This window comes from Corvus kubaryi, unplaced genomic scaffold (genome assembly GCF_017639235.1).
Source record: "Corvus kubaryi isolate FWS band 111438036 unplaced genomic scaffold, C.kubaryi_AGA036_p1.0 37127, whole genome shotgun sequence".
Lineage (NCBI taxonomy): Eukaryota > Metazoa > Chordata > Aves > Passeriformes > Corvidae > Corvus > Corvus kubaryi.
The window spans coordinates 940,070-966,542 of record NW_024581032.1 but is presented as its reverse complement, the minus strand read 5'-3'; the positions used below and the strand labels follow the sequence as shown (position 1 = coordinate 966,542).

At 45.7% G+C, this 26,473-nt stretch overlaps 1 protein-coding gene across 1 annotated transcript; it reads right to left on the bottom strand.

Moving 5' to 3' along the window:
- Positions 1 to 1,526: 1,526 nt before the first annotated feature.
- On the bottom strand, positions 1,527 to 25,560 carry DGAT2 (diacylglycerol O-acyltransferase 2). The gene is made up of 8 exons (XM_042021198.1): positions 25,392 to 25,560; positions 17,450 to 17,569; positions 16,376 to 16,483; positions 15,522 to 15,592; positions 7,915 to 8,119; positions 4,618 to 4,792; positions 3,716 to 3,918; positions 1,527 to 2,943 (listed from the first exon to the last, which is right to left on the bottom strand). The coding sequence occupies exons 1-8, from the start codon at positions 25,429 to 25,431 to the stop codon at positions 2,789 to 2,791; spliced, it is 1,077 nt and encodes a 358-aa protein (XP_041877132.1). The 5' UTR covers positions 25,432 to 25,560; the 3' UTR covers positions 1,527 to 2,788.
- Between the last annotated feature and the right edge of the window lie 913 nt (positions 25,561 to 26,473).

Here is a 26,473-nt window from a genome sequence, read left to right as displayed (position 1 = left end):
CTTCCAGCACAGCCAAGAATTGGGTACAGCTGGTCCAACCTTGCAGTATGGAAAATCACAGGATATTCATTAGTATATCCCTTTTTGCAGGAATGAAGCCTTGTTTAAAATAACTCTCTCCCCTGCTCTGTGTTAGGGGGATTTGCAGTCTGCAGCTATGCTTTGATCTAAAACTTGATAATCTAAAACCTTGCTTGGAAAAAGCTCTGCAAGAACTGACCTCCTCCAGTTCATGGAATCCTCCAAGGTGGATTCCAGTGACTTGCCACAAGTGGCTTAGGCAGAGCTTCTCTTGCTACGCATTTCCAGAGAAGTCACTGGAAATAACTTCTGTCATTACCTTAATGTCAGCTAGCAGAAAACAGAGATACAAATCAATCCTACTAGGGGTGAGAAAAAGGGGAACCAGGCAACACACCAGGTTTATCTTCCTGAACAGGAGACTTTCAAATTCCATTGGCCAAGCCTGAAAACGGCAAAGAGTAAGTTTGGCTTTCGCCTTGGAGAACAGCACTGTCAGGCTGTGAAAGTCAGCCAGCACTGATAGATTGCTTCCATGGCTCACAGGCCAGCTTCAGCCCAAAGACAACAGGTTAAACCCTCCCTTGTTACTAGAAGAGCCCACATGAACTTTTCAGCACTGTGAGCTATTTCTGGAGCACCTTGCACTTCCACTAGTAGAATCCTGGGGGCTCTGACAAGAATAATCACAGAGCAGTTTGAGTTGGAAGTGACCTTAAAGCTCATCTCATTCCAACTCCCCTGCCATGGGGCAGGGACACCTTCCATTAAACCAGGCTGCTGGTCTGGAACACTTCTGGGGATGAGGCAGCTAGAGCTTCTTCGGGCAGCTTATGCCAGGGCCTCCCCACCCTCACAAGGAAGAATTTCTTCCCAATATCCAATCTAAATCTTTCCTCTATTAGGTTTATTGCCTATTTATAGAGGTTATTATTTGGCCCTTGTCCTATCACTAAACACTCTGTATAGAAAAGACACTCTTTTTTATAAAGCCCCATTTTAAGTACTGGAGGGGGCTGAAAGGATTTCTTCACCTGAAGACCGGGGATGAAATCCAGCATTTTCTGTTCTAGGGAGCAACAAAACCCAAAGTAATTTGCTGTAAGCAGCAATAGGGCTTGAGCTTTCTCTATTTGCTCAGTAAAGGAGGTCCACAGATGGAGGCTGCCTCAGCTCTTTGTTCACTCCCAGGCAAAACCCCAATCTTAAACCACAAAGACTTGCTTAAATCATCCTGGCTGCACATGCAGGGAGAATGCAGATGGTAGAACAGAATCATTAAGGTTGGAAAAGACTTCTAAGATCAAGTCCAACCCTTAATCTAACTCTTCCAGGTCCACCACTACACACTTCCAGAGATCGCAATTTTGGTGTGAGTCTGCTTTTGGAGAGACAAACCATTTTTTTTTCCCCCACAGGAAAAAAGGCATAACTGCAATCACACAAACTATTGCTGTAATACCAGCCACACACCCTGCAACACTGAAGGGACCAAAGCAGCCCACTATTTTTGCCCAAGTTTATTTCTAGAAATTTGTACAAAAATTGATACTCTGTAATACAATAATCTATCAAATATGACAGATGAACATTTGTCTTTAGAGGCAAGATTCCAGGAATGTGAAGTACCATCCTCTTGCATGGAAGAAAGGCACATTTTAGAGCTCAAGACACACTCAACTGAATGGTTTAAAAGGCAGGTCAGACATGCAAGTAGTGCAATGTTTCAGGTTTATACATAAACTGTACTCTGAAGAAATCTCACTACAAGCAGTGTTAACATCCACATAAAAATTTTGTAAATACTTTTAAGAGTAGGTCACTTTAGACCCTATGTGTGCAAAGGCTACTCCTTTACATTCACTGGATGGAGTAATTAGAAGCTGTCTTTGGCCAGAAGTTACTTCTAGATTTCCCCAAATACTTCTGGGATCCAAAGCACTTGCATCAATAGTCCCACTTCATTTTCCCTCTGTGGGCTACCCTGAAGGTCTGCAACACCAGGGCTACACAAATGCACCATCCCACTGCTCCTAGAGCTTATCCTTGGAGCAGTGTGGCTATGAAGAAGTCTCATATTTCCAGCTACAAGCCTCTGCACATGGGACATACCTGCTTCTAAACTGACATTTCAAATACACTGGTGAAATTACAACCACAAAATCATCCACTACACTATGGATCAAGGTTCACCCAATTCTTCCCACTTGGTTTCCTGCATCATCTGTCATAGATGTCACACCAGGGGGGTTGGCAGCCCAACTGTACTTTCAGAATGGGCTTCTCCAAAGCAGAAATACCCTTGTGCTACATAAGAATGTGTCAACAGGGCTCTTGTGCAACATGCCTGTAAAACTGCAACGCTGCTCAAATCAACCTGCTGCTTTTTAGGTTGAAAACCAGATGGATCCTACTCTCCCAAAATAGCTTGTGCTAGTGGGTACAGTATCTGTAGGAATGTTTCTAATCCATTGCTGGTCATCCAACAGCATTATATAGCAGACTACAAAGGCAATCATTTACCCCATCCAAATCCTCGCAATCCAACAATGGGGAGTTGTGCTTTTTTTGTATAAAAAGATGTTTGTAATGGGATTTCTCTAAAGCAAAGCCTTTATTATTTTTAAAAGTGGTCTAGCAATACTTTAAACACTTGCATTAAAGGATACATACACCCACACATGCTTTCAAGTACACAATGACAACATGGACTCCTGGAAAAGATTTGTTGGTTCTGAAAGAAGGAGGTGCTGCTGAGCCAGTGCCTTCAGTTGACTTCCAAGACCTCAGTCTCTGGCAGGCCAAATTTGCTCTTGTATTTGTCAAAGAGTTTGATCAGGGAGTCCACATAAATGCTATGGTAGAAGTCCACATCCTTCTGGGATGGATTATTGATTTTAGGGATGGTGATGGGCTCTCCAACTGATAAAAAAAGGGACAAATCCACATTAGATTAAATGCTTCCACAACCTGGATATTTGTCCTCTATGGACACAGCTATCGTAGTTCAGCACATCCATTCTGGCACAGCACAGTTTGCCATTATAGCAGAGGTTTGCCTGATTCCTCCCAGTTTTTACAAGGCTCTGAAGCATAACTGTCCCACCACAAGGACGCACATCACATCTGCAGCAATACCAGATTTGCTTTAGCTACACGAATGCCTCTACTGTCCAAGGTGGCTGGGAAATCCCCCTTCTGTTTACAGCAGAGTGATAAATCCCTCCTCAATTAACAGAAGCCAGGAGTCAGTTCTTATGTATTCCCCTATACGCACCACAAAGGCAAAGCTGACCATTTTGTCCCCCCTCCCTCAAAGCCTCGCTGCTTTGGGTTGGAAGACTCAAATCCAAGTTTTAGAGTTGGCTTCAAGATTCAGCTGTCAGACAGCAACCCACTGGCCAGTTCCAGGAGCATGGGGGGCCAGGTTGCTTCTGACTTTAGCTACCCAAGGCCAAAGAAAGTAGAGATACAGCCTCTTCCCCCCGAAAGAGGTCTCTTGCAAGACTGCCTAGAAGCAGAATATGATTGAAGGCTTGTAACCTCTGGAAACTCTTCTAGCTCATTCTCAGTTTTGCTGGAAGGTTTTATATAGAAGGGAAAGCCAAGACTCCAACTACAGCAGGTGTACAGCACAGACTCAAGTATTCTGCTACCTAGAGAGGCACACTGCATGTTTATACCAAAACCTTACCAACAGTAGTGATGGGCTTGGAGTAAGGTAACAACCCCCAGGTGGTAGAGGAGAAGAGGCCACGGCCATGAAAGATGCATGGAGCAAAGCCAATGTGCTTCTGGAACTTCTTCTGAACCCATCTTCCCCAGGAACCCTCTTCAAAGATCACCTGCTTGTACACTTCATTCTCCCCAAAGGAGTAGACGGGAACCAAGTCCGCTCTAGAAAGACAGAAAGATGTCAGGACCCCACCCCCTGGACTGTCATATGCGTGTTCATATGACCACAGTTGGAGAGCCCCACACTTGCTGCTGTGTGTTCTGCCAGGTTGCACAGCTGCTGATACATTGCCCAAAGGTTTTTTTGCAGCACAAGGTACTGACGTAAGCCAGCCAGACTTGCCATGACATAATAGATATACTCTGAAGGCATACAAGAGAATTGTACTGACAATATGCCTGTGGAACACTGTGCAGTCAGGCACTAGACATGCTTCCATATATACTCAACTCCTATTTTTGATGGACATCTCCTTTCAGACACATGGGGATCAGGGGGACTGCACAGGTCATCACCCCATGCAGGTTACTGACACCTGCCTCTCCTTGCCCTGGAAGCCTCCTGCTGTCCCAGGGATCCCCCTAACCCCTGTACCTTGCTCAGGGGCAGAAGCTAAAGGACACTCATGCCTGGCACTCTGGGCAAACATCCACACAACACAGCAAAACTGCAGAAAGGAGAATCCCTCCAAGGGAACAGAACCAACCACAGCATGGTTTGGACTGGAGGGGACCTTTAAAGGCCATCTAGTCCTATCCCCCTGCATTGAGCAGGGACATCTTCACCTAGCCCAAGTTGTTCACATAAAAGCACCTTCTGCATGGTAGCCGTACTGCTCCAGCATTGAGGCTGCCCCTTACCCATGCCGTAGGGCCAGTTTCACAAATCCTTTCCGGTTCTTTAGTGTCACAGAGTTCTTCCCTGGGGTGCAGTTCAGGGACTCTGCTGCCCCTCCAACCACGATGATGATGGCATTGCCACTGCCATTCTTCGACAAGATGTAGTCTATGCTATCACGGTTCACAGGACATATACCTGGATCAAGGAGACAGACACAAGGGTCACGTTACATGATTGGCTGGTGACTTCAGGATCTCCTCATACTTACAGCACAAAGTTTATGGCTCAACTGCAAGTTGAGATGTCAAACCTCCCTGTGGTCAGAGAGGGTAGTATTAGCAGGCAACCTGTTCCTTAACTAAACTAGCAGTTCATAGACCTGGCAGCACTAGACTTCGTCATAAACTCCACAAACATCAGCTCTCAAAAATTTCCCTTTATCAAAAGACTTCAGCAAGGATTTTCTGTACCTAGTGATATCAAAGGCATTGGTGTTAGACATCCTCCCTCCATGTAAACTTTACAGTAGGATTTGGTTTACCTTTAGTGAGAAAGAAAGCAGTTATGTTATTTTGATGGATAAAAGTGTCTGATTTTGACCAATTCCTCAGCAAGATTAGGTAGTAGAATAGATGCAGGAGCATACTTTAGTGATACAAAAAGAATAAATGGATAAACCTTTAAGACAGATCTGAAATAACATGAAGCTCTTGCAATCCTTTGCTGTCCTGGGAAGGAAAGGATGTATGGGACAGTGTGTTTACATAAGTCCACACTCTGAGGAAAGTGTCTGGAAAGGTCCTTCCCACTATACCACACTGGAAAGAGCAGGACTTCCCTTCAGCTTTAGTAAGCAATCTCTGCCCTAAAGCATCAGTCCCCACTCCAGGGAAATGAAAACCCCAAGACAGCATCTTTAATTCCCTCTGTATTGCTCTAAAAATGTGAAGAAATTTGATTGTCTGCTCTTTAAACTCTTGCTTTTATCCTACAATTGGTGTCTGAGCTTGCTCCTGCCTCTCATTTTTGGCCAGAATAAGCCAAGGAGAAGTGGGATGCCAGCATTTACATTCCCATCACACAACACATCTGATCTGAGTACTTTAGGTCATTGCCCTATTACACTATTTAATCTTAGAAGCTGATTTTGCACATCTCATGGCCATTTTTTTTGCCCATTACTTGAGCCAAGAACTAAATGATGAACAGGCCCTGGGGGCTTAGACAGGACAAGTCTGCTAGCCTTGATATCTATCTGGGCACCAGGGTCATCACCTATCCCAGCTCCAGATATGAACAGAGCAGACCACACTTGGAACAGATCAAGTGTGATCGTTTTTCCTCTGAAAGGCTCAGGTTATACTCACTGCTCCAACTTTCAACCTTCTCCCATTCTCCACACCAAGGCTCATGCTGGCTACACAGGCCTGGCAACAGATTTATGTTCAGCTCTTTCACACTTGTTAGAAGGAGGAGATTACTGCTGCTCAAAGCACCAAATCGTTCCTTCAGAAAGTGCAGTGAGACATGGAGACAAGTTGCAATAGATAAATTCTGCTCTTCAGCACATTCACACAGTATACAGGTTTTTCTGGTAATCTCCTCATGCGTTATATGATCCCTGCTATACCTTAACCTCTAGTAGGCTGTAAAATTAAGAATTCTTACTACTTGTAAACCAACTGTGTGTATTGGTACAGTGTTAGGATTTGTTATAATTTCACCTGAAGTGGTTCATCCACAGAGAAAAGGATTGAGGGAATTATCAGTACTTTCCAAGTGATGTTAAGGCCTTTTTATCAGAACCCTTAAGTTCTAGGATAGAAAAGTGAAGACAAATTATGGCTTTCAGAAGGTTAACTTCATCACATCTGTAGTCTTGATTAGATCCTAGGAACGGAGGAAGCACAACACTCAGGAATAGCCAAGCCAGCAATGACATTGCTAGTGTTTACTCCCACCTTCCTTCCAAAAAGGAGAAAGCAGCTCTGGCTGGCCACAAGATTTGTCTGCCAGTCATACTGAACAGATTGAAGATGGTTTTTTTAAATATAGAAAGGCTGCATGGAAACTTAGGCAACAACTAAATTTGCAGATGTGACGGACTGGAAAGCAGATCCCAACTTCTCATGTGGTGCTGTTCTGTGAATTCCCAAATTATGGACTTCACACAGCAACTAACATCAGTGCAGGAAGATAAAAACCAGCTTGAGATACTGCCCTTTCTACATAGGGACAAACACGTTTTCTGCACCAGATCCAGTTAGTCTCTCTCTCCCTCAGTTAAGACAGTAATCTCAGAAATAGTCAATTCTAACAAGTCAGAGTCAGGTACAGCTACTCCTGTCATCTTCCCAGGCGTGGTACTTACTAAGATATCTATTTTAAAGTCATTTATTGATGAATCAGTTACAGAAACAGCAAACAGGTTCCTAGATTGTTCAATTCATGGTCTTTGTATTACTCCCTCATCTCTATCTAATTGACAGGCATCCTCACTCCAAAAAGGAAGCTCAGGCTGTGCAAGAACACTTTACTGATATTTTAAAATCTGCTTCCTCTGCCCAGTCATAACTTACAAGCCCCAAGCATTAAAATCCTGGACTCCATTAAAACAGACCTATTAATGTAATTCAGCACACTTACATCACTGCATAATCCGTGTGATCCATCTATAGGAATACATTCAGGGAAGGGGCTCTCTGAATAGCTGGAACCATGAAATACCTCAGAATCTTTACCCTGGCAGGCACCCAGCAGTGCAGTTGGGTGGAGACAGAATCCACCACCACCACAAAACACAGATGTGTGACAAGTCATGTGGTAGTGAGACCAGGAGCTGAGCTGGCCATGGTTACTCAGTATTTTCAGTCAGTGCAACTTCTTCCTGTACCTTGTAACAACAACTTGGACAACTTTGTTCCATGTCTCCACCTTCTACAACTACAGATGTCAGATATCTTTACTATGCCTTTGGACAAGAGTATCCTAGAGTTAAGCATGAACACAGAGGAGCAGCAGTCCCTGCAGCCCAAACTAGTCATATTCACAGAATCACAGAATGGTTTTGGTTGGAAGGGACCTTGAAGACCACCTATTCCAACCCTCTGCCATGGACAGGGACACCTTCCACTAGACAGGATTTCTCACATTTATTCATAGCTTCCTCTTGACAACTATATGAAAGCAATGTTTGGGTGATACTACCAGCAGGAAGTGGCTACCTGAGCTTCCAACACAGCTTGTCACTTGAAAGAGGTGAAGACAGCTCAGAGGCAAGGGCATGAGCAGAAATGGCACAGTATGATTGTGCTTACCACCAGACATTAAGTAGTCCCTCAATATGGGCATCCTGAAGTTCCCAGCCAGGGTAGCAAGGTACGGTCGGATCCCAGGGAATTTCTGGCTGACACCTGTGGCCTCTGTGCTGAAGTTGCAAAAGGCACCCAAGCCCATGATGCCATGTGGATGGTAGCCAAAAATGTAATTCCTGGTGGTCAGCAGATTGTGGGTTTTAACCAGCTAGGAAAGAAAAAAGAGCTCAATTGAAGATTGATATTTTCAAGTAAAAATGGGAGAAGCAAAAAAAAAGTCATATTCCCCAGTTCTTGTCTCTCTTCCCACCAGGGAGAACAGCCTAAGAGCTCATGTATGGGTGCTTCTGGATTTCAGAGGCTCTGGTAGGAACAGCCTCCCGAACAAAGGGAGCAGGATAAACAGGCTGATCTCAGACACAAGAAGCCTGCCAGCCAAGCAGGAATAGGGCTTGGGTTGCTGCAGCCTGGGCCTTTTGCTGCTCTACTCCTTCCTAAGGAATTCTTACACACCTCTTGCCCAAACCGACCAAGTTCTTCAGTCCTGTAGCCACAGCTATGCCTCCTTCCAGGCCCTGTCTCAGCACATTAGTGGCTCACATCCCAGTATGAGGGGGAAAGAACATGAACATCACTGTCTCATAGCAGAAGCAAGTTCACTAAATGCCTGAAAAAAAGAGCCAACCAGTTAATGCGCCTGTTGGCCACCTTACAAGTGGGAAAATGTGCAGAAGGGTGGTAACCACTGGAAACAATCCCTCCTTTTAAGACGTTCTGCCCTGGCCTACATGCCAAAGGGTAAATGAGACACCTCAAGCCATCTCCAATTCCTGCAGGACATGCTCTAGGAGTTGTGATCATATTGTTTTCAGGCTGTGCAATATTCCTAACCATTTGCTCCTCTGTTTGCACAGCATGGAGACTCTCTACAATTGTCTTAGCTAGCACGGAACAACCCATTCCCTGGTACCAATACTGCCATGTGTCAGAGCATCTTCCCCAGGCAGTACACATGCAGTCTGAGGGAGCCCACAGCACAAAACACAGCAGGGCTGCTGCATCATCCTACAAAAATAGAGATCAAATTTCTTTTTTTTTCCTGTATGTTAGAATACTTTGTGTTGGAAGGGACCTTAAGGATCATCCAGTTCCAAACCTCTGCCATGAGTAGAGACACCTTCCTCTAGATCAGGTTGCTCCAAGCCCTGTCCAACCTGGCCTTGAACACTTCCAGGGATGAGGCAGCCACAGCTTCTGTGGGTAGCCTGTGCCAGGGCCTCACTACCCTAAGAGTCAATCTCTTCCTAATATCTGATCTAAAAATCTCCTCTTTTCAGGCTGCAACAGTGCTCTCAGCTCTCAGACCTACAAGTTGAAGCTTTGGCACCCCATCTCTCAAACTGCATATGCAAAGGCCACTCTGCATCAGTTCCCATAGGGGGGAAAAAAAAAAAGCCCCAGATTTCCAAGATGTCACACTAGCATTACACACCCCACTGCCTTGGACAAGAAGTGTTTTGGCACTACACAAGTCCATTCTGTTGGATCATGCTACAGGGAGCTGAAGTACCATTGCAACACACAAAAGCAGCATGCCAAGAAACTTGATTCCCTCCTCCTTGTTCTCAGCCTTGCCCCTAGATGAAGCTACAGCTCCTGTGCTATTTAAAACAGCAGCTGCGATACAGGCATGATGCAGCAGCAGGTTCAGCACAACTTCCTCTGGCTTTGAAGTCATGTAGAGCTCCAGGAAGAGGGCACAGAGGCTTGTGGTTGCAACAGCTCTGCAGAGCCTCACTGCCTATATCACACCAAGTCATCCTTTAATCCCTTTTCCCTTCTTTCCCAATTAGCAGATGGCTATGCTTTCATTTCCCAGGGTAGAAGGGCTGCCCCCTTGACCAGTTACAACACACAGGGATCACAGACTACAGACCAAACACCACTGTCCATGAAAAAAAGTAGTGATATGGTAAGCAACCACTCCATCTATAAGCTCTTCCTCAGTTGTAGAGAGACTTCTACAACAGGCTGCAAAGGGCAGCGGTGGACTCCCCATCCCTGGAGGGAGTTAAAAGCTGTGTGGATGTGGCACCTGGGCACATGGGTTAGTGGTGAGATTGGCACTTCTGGCAGAATGGTTAGAGTTGATGATCTTAGAGGACTTTTCCAACCTAAACAATATTCTGAGTTTATGACTCCAGGCCTGGTAGATACAGACACATGTTGCTTGGCTGGACAAGTAGCAGACACTCCTCCTTAAAGCTCCTGTCAGAGCAAGGTGGTGATTTCCAAGCCTCTTATCTCTCCTGCACCAAGCACAGCTCCTTTATAAGACAGACAGCTGAAACAGGGTTTGTCCTTGTCATTCTGGAGCACGAGGCATCTGCATGTTGATCTTGGCAGAGCCACACATACAGAAGAATTCTCCTGCTCCAGCCCCTACACCACATGCAAGGACACCCAGATCCCAGTGGAGCCCATTGCTTGGATACCTCATAGGAGCCCCAGCCAAGCTGCAGTCTTATTGCTGTGGTTGTTTTCCAAGAGCTCCTGTTATGGAGCCATAGGGTTGGCAATACCCATGACAATCAATCACCCACACCACTGCAGGAGGTGGGCAAGGGGTATGCAGGATCCAACTCAACAACAGCAAGGGAGAAGGCTAAGATTTAGCCTGGTATTCATACATATATGCTTTTCCCCTGTTTGTCCCATGCAGGCTGCCACTGCCTTCTACACCTGTCCCACAACACAGGGGCTCACAGAAGGTAAACATGGGGGGTGCAGATGAGGGTCAGTCTCTTCTGCCAGGTAAGAAGTGACAAGACAAGAGGACACAGCCTCAAGTAGCACCAAGGGAGGTTTAGATTAGGTATTAGGGAAAAATTTCCCAAAAGGCACTGGAATAGTTGGACTCAATCTTCAAGGTCTTTTCCAACCTTAGTGATTCTATGTGTTCTTCCACTCAAGTCAAGCCAGGGAACCTAAGACTAACAGACATCAGACAGGGCTGGGCACTTCTTTTCAAGTGGAGGTCTTGAATCTGCTAATGCACACTCAGCCTCAGGAGGGTCTGACCTGCCAACACCTTCATCTCTCCCTAAATTTAATCTAGAAGCAGGAATTCTTGAAGTACTGTAAGTCACTTATTTTTAGACTCCAGCAAGAGTGAAGACAGTGAAGTGCACAAGATGGGGCTTTGGAACTAGAGTGCATTTAAAGGTCCCTTCCAACCGAAACCATTCTATAATTCCATGCCAGAAGCTCTCTTCAGGAGGCTGATCACTCACTGCTGGTTCTTTGAACATCTCCCCTTGAGAAGCAAACGGTGTTACCAGGTTGCCCCAAGGAATTCTTGTAGTTGTCACTGAACACTATTGCAACTCTGTTCTGAAACTCCAGCTGTTTTTTCCTTTTACATTCAAGGTCTTCTCCAGTCCCACACAGCTCTTTGGAGCCTCAGTGCTCCCATGATAAGGCAGAGACAGCACATCCTTGCTGCATCCCAGCTGGACAATCAGTACTGGGGGTGAAGCTGAACCTTCACCCCCCATTGCACTAACACCTGTTCCCAGCTGCTGTTAAGAGACCAAACCTGTTTCTCTGGGAGCAAAGTTCATCCACCTGTCTAATAATAACAGATTTCTATGCACAGACCTAAGCCAGCCTATAGAAGCAGTAAGCCAGTGCAATAGTGTAAAGAAAACAAGTGTCAATATTTGAGTGCTAGATACAGCTAAAGAACCATATTGTCAATGTTATTTGTAGGAACAGTGGCATATTCAGTAGAGGAGAAAGGGGACTGCAGAACTACTGCTGCTCAGCAGTAGTACCAGGAGCCAAAGAGCAGGACGAAAATCAGTTGTTTGGATGGGAGCTGAGCAGCACTGACTATGGAAGCATGCAAAGAGCAGAAAACCAGAGCTCATCCTGCAGGATCCAAGCAGCAGCTCTCATGAGCATGTAAGCTTGCAAAACAACCCAAGAACTGCAATTAGCTGCATCACACCCAGCAACATTATGGAAGTAATCATCTTACCTTCCCAGCAGTGCAAGCCAGGACCTGAAGACCCCCCACGAGGCTCCCAGTATTATATACATCACAAATTCACAGAATGGCTTGGGTTGGAAGGGACATTAAAGCTCAACTTGTTCTAACCCCCTGTCATGGGCTGGAATGCCTTCCACTACACTAGGTTAAGACACAGCAATCAAACCCCTCTATTTCCATTCTGTAACTCACATACAACAATTAAGGAGGAGCTTTTCCAGGAAGCTAGCCAAGACACAGAATACAAGAAAAATTGAAAAAAAAAGAAAAAAAAAAAAAAGACACTTTTAGCAGCAATTCCTGCTCTGGCCAGATTCCCACTCCCCCAGTGCAGTCATCCAGTCTCCCTCCACACACCTGAAGTGCTCACAGCCTGACAAAGGTGAGGCAAAGGTCTGCAGCCCTGGATACCTGGAGTCCTATTGCCCATGGAGATGCTCACATGCTCAGGTAACAGCTTCTTTACCTAAATAAAACCTTTAAATCATGGCACTCCCAGCATGACATCCTCAGATCAGCCATATGTGCTCAGGAGGCTGCTGGGATCTGTCTGCTCCAGTCCAGCACCATGCATACACCTGCAAGGGCTTGGGCTTCACCTGTTGCTTCAGGTCCAGGACTCAGCTCACTGGAATGTTCCCCAGCTGCTTCATGCACTGCTTAGCTTAAAGCACTATTTACAAGGCCAGCCATTAACCAGCAGACAAACTTAAGCTTCTAGTGCCCTAAAATAGCTTATTACTGTTAGAGCACCTGCATGAAGCCCCAGAGAATGTGGCCAACCACTGCTCATGCTGAATAACTGAGCCAGATTCAGGCTGCTTTCCAAATCCACCTGGTATTACAAAACATGACCACCTATCTCCAGGTATGGGTACAATAGTTCTGGTGTTTCAGGCTGGGAGGCACTGCTGACTCCAGTGAGACCAGCCTAATCAGCACAAACATCAAAGCAGAGCTTGATTCTCATGCAGCTACTCTAATACAGCAAGCCAAAGAGGAAGACATTCTTCCCTGTGAGGGTGATGAGGCCCTGGCACAGGTTGCCAAAAGAAGCTGTAGCTGCCCCATCCCTGGAAGTGCTCTAGGCCAGCTTGGACAGGGCTTGAAATAACCTGGGCTAATGGAAGGTGTCCCTGACCATGGCAGAGGGGTGGAATGAAATGAGCTTTAAGGTCCCTTCCAACTGTACTGTGATTCTATGAATTAAATCTGAGCTGATAGCCCAACACATGTGGTACCTGTGCAGGTATGGATGCAGCTACCACAGCTCTATGTGCAGACTTTGCAGGAGCCAAGTTCAGCATTACAAATGCCACCAGTGAGACTGCCACTGGTGTGATCCATCCCTGCAGTGCTCAGTGGACACATGGCACAGGACGAGGCACATGCAGCAGAGGACTGCCCTGACAAACCATGAGCCAGGGACACAAACCAAACCCTGCTGAGCCATTACACAGATCAGGATCCAGTAAAAGGGATTTTTGCAGAGAGAACATTTAAACAAGTGATCCTCTGTAGACCCATCTCCCTCTTGACCAAGAACAGGTAACTAGTTTAACCCAGGAGTTCCCATGCTCTTAGCAAACTCAAGCCCAAGACATTCCAGTTCTTGGTACCATTCCTAATACCCAGAGATATTATTCATTGTTCATGCTGTAAGATCAGTCCCATAACTGCAGAAAACCACCTCTAGCACCTCTCTGCCCTAAGATCCCTGTAGCAGCTTTTACCAACCCTGCAGCCAGCTGGCTGTTCCCCCAAAACACATGCAGGAGTCATCTCCCAGCTGTCAGCCCTCATGTTCTGCCCTTTGCCTGTGAACTACCAGTGGGCTCCATACACCTTGCACAGCTCTTCCCCCTTAGTGGCAAAGGTGAAACCCATAAGGAGTTCTCACAAATGGGCCATGTGAACTAGCAAGTATTTACCTAAAAACTGCTGCAAAGTTTAGTTTATCTACCCCATCTCATCTCTAAACCTACTTAAACAAGCCAGCTGTTTGACACTTTTAATATCCACAGTGGATCTGACCTGCAGGGCTTCTGCAGAGCATATTTCCATGAAGACAATGATAAGTGTGCCATTAAAGGAATGATGAAACAGCAGAACCAGCACTACAGGTGACACTTTGGAATCAAGTCACCAGGATAACAGAGCCCACTTCAGCAATATCCAAGGCAGCAATGTTTAGTGCAGCACTGAGGACTTGGTACTAAAACACAACACAATCTGACACCCATCTTCAACGGCAGAGCCTGCTCAGTTCTCTGTCAGCCATGAGACCCAGGCTGACTTCCAGCCTGTGCAGGCATAGTGAATTTTTCCATGTACACTTAGGCTTGCCAAGAATTACCTGTTAACAACAGCAAGTTTCATGGTGGACTTGGCAGTGCTGGGTTAATGGTCAGACTTGCTCTTAAAGGTCTTTTCCAACCTAAATGGTTCTATGTTTCTAAGAGTACAACAAAAGGCTTGTTCACCAGCAGCACGTTCAGGCACCCTGAGAGTTCAAGTGACTTTGCAAAGGAAGAATGCAGTCTAAGCCGCTTTGGCATCCTGCTGGAATTGGATTCCCTGTTCCTTTCTGAGGCTGGACTATCTTGGGGATAGGTAGCTCAAAAGCCGTATCAAAGTCCCTTCCTCATACTCAAGCTAAATAAAACTTGCCAACAACCTTACATAATAGTCCTTTCAGCTGTGTGCCCTTCCAAAGAGGATCGAGTTTCCTCCTCGCCAAATTTGACCCCTGCTCCCTTCCAAGTCATCCAGCTAATTCTGCAGTCCCAGAGCAGCCTGGCAGCCCTGTCCTCTTTCTGCAACATGTCTGAACCAGCAGGAAAAATACAAGTATGTGGTGAGCAAGTTACAAGCTGGAGAACTGAAGCTATTTCCACTGCTGGAAAACCCCCTTCTCCGAAGCAAACAGACTTGAGAACAAATTTCACTGCTCCCTGAGAAGTGCTAAGGCTTTTAGTGCACAGGGGTCCCAGATATTCTGGCCCAATACATCCCAGAGCAGAAGTGTTACTGGAGAACTGGGCTATATTTTATGATTTATGAGAGGGGAACAGTGTTAGGGTCAAGCACTACACAGGACTCTGCTGCAGCACAGAAGAGAATCACAGAGTGATTTGCATTGGAAGGAACTTTAAAGATCATCCAATTCCCTCCTGTGTGCAGAGACACTTTCCACTAAACCAGGCTGCTCCAAGCCCCATCCAGCCTGGCTTTGAACACTTTGAGGGATGAGGCAGCCACCACTTGTTGGGACAACCTGTGCCAGTGTCTCCAGAAGCTGGAGAGATGAACAAGGATTGCAGATTGCCTCCAGAAATCTGATAAGACCACCAGAAACAGAAGCTTCTGGCAATCACTTTGCCACCACTGGTGATACATTTCAGATTTTCTAACCACAGCTGCCACAAGCAGCAATGGTATGGCAATGGTAACTGAGCCATGTCCTGCTTATGGTTCAGTGTCACAGACAGACTAGTGCCAGTACAAGGCACTGAAGCAGTTAAATCCCAGGGTATACACTTAAACTTTTACTTACTCTTATTGGAAAATAATCCCTGAAGTACCTCCATATAGCCCAGTTTCTCACCCACTGGGATCTTCTTCCCCCTGTTGAGAAAAATGAATCATGCTTTTAAAGCTCTTTCCACATGGTTGTCCATCAAAAAGCCTAGAGGACTTCAGCATTTGCTGTCTCACTAGAGAAATCAACACTTTCATTCCTCCATGTGGGACATCTGCATCATTCACTGAAATCAGTGCATGCTCTGAATATAAGGTACTTCAAGGAAATTAAGGCCTGACTACAAATTCACAGTAGACAACTCTACCATTCAAACTAGAAACATTCAGATTCAACCTTTGGGAAAGGCCAAAATCCTGGATGATTTCAGTCATCTTGAGGCCATGGAGAACTGTGCTAATCTGGCTATAAAAGTAGTTGCCAAAGCTTGTCACCACTGCTGACTCCCACAGGGTTGGGGTTTTTTTCTGAAATAAAGTCTTCTGCTTAATTTGCAGCAACACTGACTCCATAGAGGAGCTACATCTTAATAATCACATCATAATCTGAACCTTGCAAGAGCTGGAGAGGACAGCAAGGTCTTGAATCTTTAGATCTTTCTGAACTACAGAAAGAACCTGTGCCTTATGCTAGTAAAAGCCAGCAATGGCAAGATATTAGTGAATGTTAATTTTGTATTGCCCTCAGCATCAATAAAACCTGCAGTGCCAAGGGCTGACATTTAAATGCTTCACTGAATAATGCTTTTGGTCAGTGATTCAGCCAAGTCCCACTAAGAAGGGAAGTCATCCATTATAAGGAAGTGCTTCTTTGTCCAAATATGGAGACAGGGACACTTTAACAGCAATGATCTGTTCTGTAATATTTACCTTTCTTTGGTGTATTCCAGTCAAATACCAGCCAGGCTAAATATAGAGCAGCAATCGCCCAGCAATCTGTGCACAGTATGTACATGAGGATTAAAGTGCAAGCAATACCTGGAGAGGTGCAAGAAAGAAGAAAACAAGGTTGCATCAGGTTTTGGTCACCATTTACACCCCTTGCCTTTTGAATCTATGTCAAAGCCTGATGTCATTAATCCTCAATCAAATTGGATTTGTCTAAAAACCCCTTATGTAGGGCTGAGGCAGCTTCCTCTAGAGCTCTGGAAAACCTCAACCTCCCCTTAATGGTGCCTCTAGGCATCTCATATCTTCAAGTAGGGCAGCTGCTTCACCAGACTTGATGAACACCAAGATGTCTTTGTGGCTCACATCAAGGGTTTTTTCCCCACAGCTACATACATCTTCCACAGGTTACACCAGCTCTACATCAGCCATCCATCCCACCAGGGTGCCAAGGATCCCACCTACAAGTGACATTACCATTTTAGCACAAACTGAATTGGGAAGGTACAGTGAGACAGATGCTGAGTGCAGTTATTCTCCAGTTTAATTATTAACAATCCAGTGGAGCAGAGCAGGCCGAGACTTCACATAATCCAAGTACCCAGGGACAAACAGGCTTTACTCTTTTACTGGTCTAACACAACCACTCCTTGCCCATCTCTGGTACCTCCTGGAAGGAGACCAAGCCAAGAGGAAGGCATTCCTGTCACAATCACATCAGTTACCAGCTGCTTCTAAGAAAAATCTCTGTGGATATTCCCATGAATGAGCCAGGTAAGACATTTCCAATTGTTTCAGCCTCATTTGCACGGTAGACAGACATGAGCTAAACATCAGTCAGTCTTCCCATAGCTCTTATGAGTTTCTAGAGCCAGGAAAACTCATTTATCGTTGAAAATATCAATGTAACTGTTTTATAATAACCACGCACCCCAGGAACTACCCTGCTGCAGTACACATCCAGTAATTAACACTTATGTAAAAGTTAACATTTTTGCATTAAAATTTTTCCAGAATTACAGCCAAACCCCTTTGCTTTAGGCCAAAAGCTGTTACCCATGATAAGGAAAGTGAGAACCCATTGCAGCACAGAGATGATTTGAAGTTGTTTCTCTGCTTTGGATTTCAATAGCCAGAACAAATCCTGCAGAGCAGAAAGAATGTCCGATCCTGTGCCTAAGGAAAGAAAAAAAAAATACAGTAACATTTGCATACTGAGCAAAGGTAATAATACTTTTCCTTTCAAATAGAATCATAAAAGGAAGGATCATCAAGTTCAACTTTTTTTTATAAGATTTTTTAGATAAATATGCAGTTTGCTTTTAGAGAAAGGCTTGCTAAAAGCTAATATTTTTCATTGAGTTTGAGCATCCTGGAAGAGGAAGGATTGCCATCTGCAAACATCCAGCTTTTTTCAGAATACTGAAAGGGATTAATGGGTAACCACCAGTTCCCACCTGAGCAAGCCTCTGTTCACTTGACCATAAAAATGCAGAGGATGTTAACACATATTCCTAACACATACCCTCACCTCAAACTGCCAGTTCCTCGAAGTGGTGTTTGGTAAGAGGGAACCCCATGACCTCACAATAGATAAAGATCAGCTGCCTCAAGCCACACACAAGCAGACACCAGGCTGTGGTCTGAGCTGTTCTCATCCACCCTTCACAAGGCCTGTTGCACAGCTCCCAGTGCTGTTCAAGGTAAGCTCTGTGCTCCAGCCTTACTCAGCACAGCCCAAGGGCTGGTTGAGCAACACCTCAGTATACAGCCCTGAGGATCCACAGTTCTATGAGTAAAGAAAACTATCAGCAATCCTAAAGCAGTAAATAAGAAGGAAGGAGCTGAAAGCCACTCTTGAAGAAGCTTAAGATATTCAAGTGGGGAGAAAACCAAAAGTGGGTAAAACACTGAAGTGAAAGACTTGCTTTCTATATGAGGAACCACCCACTGCAGCCTTTGACAATATATTCAACAGCCTCCAGAAAGAAGCACTTGCAAGTGGGTCTTCCTTCACTTTTCTTCGTTACTTTATTTACAAGCACCGTAATAACTGGCCAAAATACAAATCAAATATATTTACATATTTCCTTTTGTGTTTAAGGATCAGCCTTTTATTAGAAGGACTATGAAAGAAGCTATTACATTGAAGAGGTTCGGTCCTTGCTGATGAGATATGACCCTGCTAGTGGTAATACCATAGCAAGTGTTCACACTCAGTCAAATGAAACTGATTGAAAATAGCTTCTCTAGGTATAAGCAGGCACTAGGATTTTTGGTAGTTTCTACAAAGACACTCTCACTGACACATCCCTTAAATATGTAAAGGATCTGTTTCATAGGAATGAGGGTCAGTTTAGATTAGATAAGAAAGAAGTTTTTTACTATGAGGGTGGTGAAACACAGATGCCTCATCCCTGGCAGTATTCAGGGGGGAGCCACACCAAAGGCTGCAGTCTAAATCTAGAGCCAGACCACCTAGTTCAGACCCTTGGTTCTGCTTAGTCCATGTTACATGGACAATCCCAGCAGTGGGTTGGGCATTAATTACTCTAAGCAGACCAAGTTTTAGGCTGGGATAGATCATACCACTACAACTGCCAGTAAACTGGAACCTACAGCACTAATCTAGGTTGAAGTAGGAGCTAGAGCTGGAGGCAGTACTTTACAAGATAATATACTGCAGTATTAAGAATGAATCCAGCAAGTAGTTCTCCTGTTTCTGCGGTGAGACAGGAGAATATGTTGAGTTAAACTGTCACCATGCATTGATTTGCCACACTAGAGTATCTAAGCACTGAGATTCAGAAATCCCATGCTGTAAAATCTAGCAGTAAATCCCCAAATGGGGGGTGAGGGATAAACTCCACTCCATTTTTCTACAAAGCCAGTTGCCTGTTCAAGGGTAAAAGAAATCTTTGGGTTTGGAATGGTATGTACTCAAAGAGACATTTACAGCTTATCTCAATCCAATGCCCTGCCATGGGCAGGAATATTTCCACTAGACCAGGTTGTTCAATTCTTGCCAAGGGGCCACAGCTCCAGGAACTTGCTATCCCAAAAATCTTACAAAATTGCACATGGACAAACTTGATGTAGACTGAGGATTACCAGATACTAGTCTAAAGAAAGCTTTTAGCAATAGTGGTGTCTCTGGCCTTATGCCTATGTCCTCAAAACAAGCCAGAAGTCTTGGAGATGATTTATGACTCACAATATGTTGGGGTTCCTCCCCCCTGGCATGGGGTCCAGGGGGAGGGGACCCTGGAGTAGAGGCATGGCCTACGGGGTTTCCCTACTCCCTGGTCAATCTTGTTCCCTATTGGTTGTTTTGTATTCCCCTGCACGGGGAGGACCCTGCTTGTCCCGTGATTGCTCAGTTCTTCGTCAGTCCCCCAGCCATGTGGCTGGAGAATAAAAATCGCTAAAAAATCTATCAAGAATCTGTCCCTATTTCTTTCCACGGGCCTTGCTATCTATACATGTTGCAGAAATCCCCGCTGCAACAACAATAAAAGCCCAGTCCCATGTAATTTTTTTCTTCTAGCACCTGCATTTACACTACCAAACCTCTTTGGCTTCATAAACCCAACACTCCAGCCTTGGATCAGCTAAATCCCTATCCTCTTCCCAAAGAGAAGAACTGTTTATCCCTCCAAATGAGAATTTGTACTTTAGCATTTTCTAGATGTTTGAACAAATTGTAGGCATTGCCAGCCCTGTAAATAGACCAGTACTGGGTAGCACGAGTCAACCTGTCAACTTGTTTTTCGAACCACATGAAGCTCACATCCAACTTCTGCAGACAGAGGGAAGGCAGTGGTTTGACAGACAGCTCTAAGCACTGCCTTTGGACAAGTGGTGTCCTGGGTCAGTTATTTGCTGAAAGCAAAGATACCCTTCAAAGAGAACAAGATTCTCCACACCAGAAAACTCAGTAGTTACCATGGGCTGAATATTAACATTTAATTCCCAGTTAAGAAATTAAAGACGCTCCATAGCAAAGGAAAGGGCTGTGGGAATGGTCAGTCACCTGGCAAGTTCATCAGGTCTACCTTTGCACCAAACCTGCAGACTCTAGATGAACCCATTTCATCAACCAGCCATTTACAGATTTAGTGCCAAGACAAACCTTTCCAGACAGTCCTGAGCTTGCTATTCATCATGTCAGACCTGACACTGTGTATTCAACCTCCCATGCAAGCCTTGCATCCTTTCACCTTCAGTGGCCAGGAAGCATTTTTGGAAAGACCCTCCATGCTCTGGAAAACCAGGCCAGTTACTAGTGACACAGCAGAAGAGCTTTGACAAGTCAACAGAAATGGGGGAGGAAAAGGGGGGTTGGCACTCAGTCACAGAAGAATAACCCAACACTAGCACTTGGGTTCAGTCCATTAGAGAAAATACTTCCTCTTAAGGGCTCACCTGTGGACCCACACCAAGCACCCTTCAAATACTAAAAGCCCAAGGCATTTTCTCTAACTTTCAGGAAACAGATTATCCTAATAACCTAGTTTAAAAGGGTCCAGTAGACGTAACTACAATTAACTCTAAGGCACAAGGATACAAAATGCTGGCGTAGGCAGTATCCATTACTATCAGTCTTTTCCTAAGGAAATATTATGGACCCTGAAGAAACCCAAAACCTCCATGTTCTACTGCTGAAGATAGTAGCTTGTCCTGTGCTGGCCATGCAGCACAGTCCCTGGAGCATTTTCCAGGATACCTGTTCTAGAACTGGAAAGCCTGACTGGGGATCCTTAAGATCATTAAGATCCCTTCTAACCCATGCCATTCCATGACTGTTGGGGTCAGCCTTGGCAAACCATGTCTACACAGGACATACTTTACCAACAGGTTTCCTCATCTCAGATGAGATCCTAAGCACCCCAGATCACACTGCAGCCCACTCCCTGGAAAACTGATGGGATACTCCCTGCACTAAGCCATGCATGGCTCTCAAGGATGTTCCTTGTCGTGATGGACAGAGTAGCAACTTCTCCAGGAGACATCCCTGCTGCTCAGAGATGGCAGCCATCTGCAGCCTTCCAAGGAAGCTCAGGAACATTAGCCAACTATCCTGCAACTGGTGATGGGCTCACTACACTTTTATCATTTAATTCCATTAAATATCAAATGCAGGAGTTGCTACCAAGGAGATCCTGGAGTCAGCAAATAATTTGACCAAGCATTTGACTCCTGCAATACAGGCTCAGCATCTGATGCCCTTTCAGCACAGTTTATTTCAGATAAATTACACAAACAACATGTATATAGGCAGGGAAGCAGAATCAAAGATCCCAAGAGTGGAAGTAAACAGGACTTCACACCTGGGCACCAGAAAAACCCAACTGACAGGACTTAATTAAAAGTCAGCCAAAGAAATTAACTGAGAGGAAGTGTTACATGTAGTTAAAAATACACTGAAACCTTGTTAAAGCCAAGCTTCATCTGCTACCTTTTCCAGACAATTAGCATGTTAATTCTCGGCCAAGAATTAAACTGCTTCACACATCTTATTTAGAGGAAAACCGTATTAGATCCATCAAAGCATAAGCTGCAAATGGACATTTTGAGCTACATATTTGGCAGAGGAGCTGAGATTGAAGGCATAACAAAGCTAGATAAGATAAACAGACCAATACTAGAATATTCAGGAGGACTCAGCCTCCCATGCAAGAGCAGGAGTCCACATAGCAGGCTGCTACACCTGTAAAACCCCTTCAGCAACACAAGTTCTTCTGTGTTGTGGGTTTACTTGGGTGCCCCAAGCACAAACATATTCACTATAGAGTAAAAAAATTTGTTAAGAAACTAATGAGTAACCAGAGCAGAGTATAGTTATCCTGCCCTGTACACAGCTTTAGAACAGTTTGCTCCTGTCCCAAGAAGCTACTCAATAATCCCATATTATCTGCAGTACAGTGTGTCTACAACTGGAGGTCAACAACATTGTTAACAGGGACATGCAAATAAAAATTTGTATCAGCTCCTTTACAAAGGAGCTGGGATTCTCCAGACCCAATAAACAAATCTGTCATGACATTTCTCATGTTAGTTCTGCATTTACTCACAGTACTAAACTCGGCCCTTAGTCTCCACACTCACAGCTGTATGTAGGTTAAAGTGATGTAACCTTAAGACCCAGCTGCCCCAGACCAGCCAACAAGCACAGATTTAAGTTAGCAAGACTAAACAGGTCTGGATAAGAGAAAATGACCCATCATATTACAGCTTATCAGTGTGTCCAGAGCACATGGGAGCTCTGAAAGAGGGGTTTCATATGGGCAAGCCTAGACCTCCACCTCCCAAGCAACTTTGTCAAGAGAAAACACCTGATTGCAGCCAGCAGTGATCCTGTTCCCCCAAAACAGGAGCTCCCAGGCTGCCCACCCCAGAGCAGAACTGAGGTCTGGTAAACCTCACACGCAGTGTAAGGCTAACTCCAAGGTAAAGCTAAGCAAAATCATCTTCCTCATCCCAAACTTGACAGATGAAGCAACATAAGAAAAGACACTTCAGCACAGGACAGCCTTTCAGTGTTCCAGCCATATTGGCATCTTTCCTCAGGAGAGAGGGATGAGACAGACTTCCTTGCTGCTCTGCCAAACACAAAGAGGATACCTCCTAGGCATCCTATGGCCAAAGTGAGGCAGGTCAAGATCAGGAGACCACAACCTCTCCTACCTGAGCAGGTGTTTCAGAGCATTATCCAACCCTAGGTATTGGTCCAAGACCTGTTCTGATTTTTGCAATATTGGTTGATATCCAAGGACATTCCTCTGCATATACACAGGGATGGATATGGAGGCAGATGCCTGCACTCTTTTTTTTTTTACTTGTCTTTAAAATAGGATAAGACTTAATTCAGGCAAAATACACAATCACCAGGATGAAACCAGATGCCAGGAAAGCAATAAGACTAAAGGACAGTATGAGCCATTCACATACTCACCCCAAAGCCAGCAAGCATGATACTTGGAAAAAAAATATTCAGGGAGATAGGATAAAACAAGCCTAGTGGGTTTGTTCTACACATCCTCTGTAGTGGGAGAAGTTGTCAAACATGATCAAGCAGTACATGAGGTCCCATGAATGAACCTTTTGATCTGCAGGGTCCCACATCACTATCCCCAAAACCCAGCCCGAGTCAGAGCTCCTCTGAGAGGCACCTGTGCTTTCCTGCCCAGGCAGGCTACAGCACTGGCAAGGGGTTGGTGGATGTTGCAGTCACCAAGGCAACCTCCCCCATCTCCCCAGGCAGAAACACACAAAGAATTAAGTTAAAAAGCACAAATATCACTGCAGGATCCCCATGAGGTGCCTCAGAGGAAAACTGACCTGAGGAGAGTTAAGACAGCTTTCCATTGCTAATCAGGATTATCCAGAGATGAGGCCAATCACTGTCCCTAAACCACACTCCGTTTTGAATTATGCATGTGTCCTAGATCTATCATTAACATGCCAGTGCCAGCAAGGTGATCGCCAAGGTCTCAGGTCAACCCTACATATTTTACAGGTTCCTGATTTATTTATTCTCTGCACTTAGGCTGCAGTTAACTCTCAGTTGAACAGTTCAGATGCTGCTAATTCAAATGACCTCTCTCAACTGAAAACATAACTTGTCCTCTGTTAGTTGTGCAAGCAAGCAAAGTTATTTTAAGAAACAGAGCTGAATACAGGAAATACATGCAGGTCTTCTCCCCAGTCGGTTCACAACTGATCCTTCAGATCAACCTCTAAAATCCTTCTGGCTGAGATGAGCATCAGCAGCTCTAGATACAGGACTGGGCAGGACAGTGCAAAAGCAAGACTTCAGGGGTTAATTCACGAGGTTCATGTCCTTTCAGCTCTGCTTACGATTGCTTAATCAATAAGCCATTTCACAGGTCTCTTCATCCCAGGAGGTATTAGCAGTTTGCTTTTTGAGGGCAAAAAGCCTTCCACAACACAGAGCAATCACTCGAGGACCCTCCACAAATCACGGGGTAAATCGTTGTCCAAGTGCATTTTCACACAAAGCCCCCACTCTTTGCAAATCCTGACCTTTCTCTAGACAAGCATCCTTGCAGAAGGGATACAAAATTCGATCCAGCAGACTTGCTGAATTTATTCCTGCAAGATCCTTTGAGATGCCTTTACAAGCAGGCAAGGTAGCCTGTGGTTTGTGATTTCCTATACTGTCTCTCCAAAGCCGTTAACCAGCATGTTCCAGTATGCAGGGAAGTGTTCAGTGTCTGCAGCAGCTCTGCCCACGACGGGTGTCAGGCACTGACACCCATTCCACTTCTCTCAACAAGTCACTTGACCAGCACGAAGGGCTGTAAAAGCAAACTTGGAGGAACTGGCTACCACAAAGCTCCTACTGAGCACTGAATCTTCAGCTCCTCATTATAAGACAACAAAATTAGCAATGTGTTGCCCTTTTTCTCCTCTCCCGTTGATGTAGGTGTGGGGAACACAGTATTATGGAACAGTTGGACTTGATAAAGAGGTCTTATTCCAAGCTAAATAATTCTATAAAAATAAGGCTGAGACTAAACTTTTATCAGCCACGCAGTAGCGATAAAACTACTACACTTCTCTTTCTACCATCACGAAAAGGGGAAAAAAGGACTCGCTTATACGCAAGTGCCCCACGCCCACATTTTGCCAAGGTGCAAACTCACTTAGACCAACCAGAGCCGTTTCCATCAGCCCCAGGAGCGCAGCCGGAGCCTCCGAGCTCTCTAAAACACAAAAGCTGCGCAGAGACTTGTAATCCTCAACCCAAGAAAAGCTGCAGCTGCCTCCCCGCCATTGCACATCGCTCTTCCCCCTGCTTATTGCCCTAGAACAACATCCCTGCGGCCCAAGAAATGGGGAATATCATAAAGCTGAGTGTTTCAGTGCTGCTCCCACCCCAGCCCTTGAAACACCGCAATGCTCCTCCGCACCGCAGCATCCCCCTCCGGGCACCAGGGCTCATCTCCACCCCTTCCCACCGCCCCCCCGGTACCTCGGAGCACCCCGGAATAGGCAGCGATGATGGTCTTCATGGTGGAAGGCGTGGTCAGAACTCGGGTAGGGCCATGGGATGGAGAAACGCACCCCAGCCCACAACCCCGGTGCAGCCAGCGAGTAGAAGAGATACCCGCCGCGTATCCATATATAGCCCGGGGAGGAGGCGGAGAGGGAGGGGCGAGGAGGCGGAGAGGGAGGGGCTCGGCTCGGCTCGGCTCGGCTCGGCTCGGCTCGGCTCGGCTCGGCTCGACTGCCGAGTCTCTCAGCCCGGACGTGGGGCTGGGGGGACGCTGTTGGCCCAGGTGATGCAGCTTTCTGCATGGGATAGGTATTTGGGAGCGGGGAGACCAAGCAGGGGCCCGCCCCCTATACAGGCTGTTTCATTCTCTGTTTTGTAGAATCACAGAACGGTTTGAATTGGAACAAAAGTTGAGGCTCCTCCATTTCTAACACCCTGCCAAGGGCAGGAGCACCTTCCACTAGACCAGGTTTCTCTGAGCCGTATCCTACCTGCCCTTGAACACTTCGAGGGATGGGGCAGCCACTGCTGCTCGGGGCAACCTGTGCCAGGGCCTCACCACACTCACAGGGAAGAATTTCTTTGAAATATCTCATCTAACCCTGTCCTCTGGCTTCCCAGCCATTCCCTCTTGTCCTGTCCCTCCAGGCCCTTGTCCTAAGTCCCTCTCCAGCTCTCTTGCAGCTCCTTTAGGCACTGGCAGGGGCTCTAAGGTCTCCCCAGAGTCTTTTTTTGTCCAGGCTGAACACCCCCAGCTCTCCCAGCCTGTCTCTAGAGCAGAGGGGCTCCAGCCCTCAGAGCATCTCCATGGCCTCCTCTGGACACACTCCAGCAGCTCCATGTCGTTCTGATGCTGGACCCCTGAGCTGGAGGCAACTCTATAGGTGGGATCTCACCAGAGTGGGGCAGAGGGGCAAAATCATCCCTCCGCTGCTGCCCATACTGTGTGATCAGTCCAGCACACAGGGGCTTCTGGGCTGGCAGAGCACATGGCTGGGGCATGTTCTGTTTCTTGTCCACCAGCACCCCCAAGTCCTCCTTTTCAGGGCTGCTCTCAA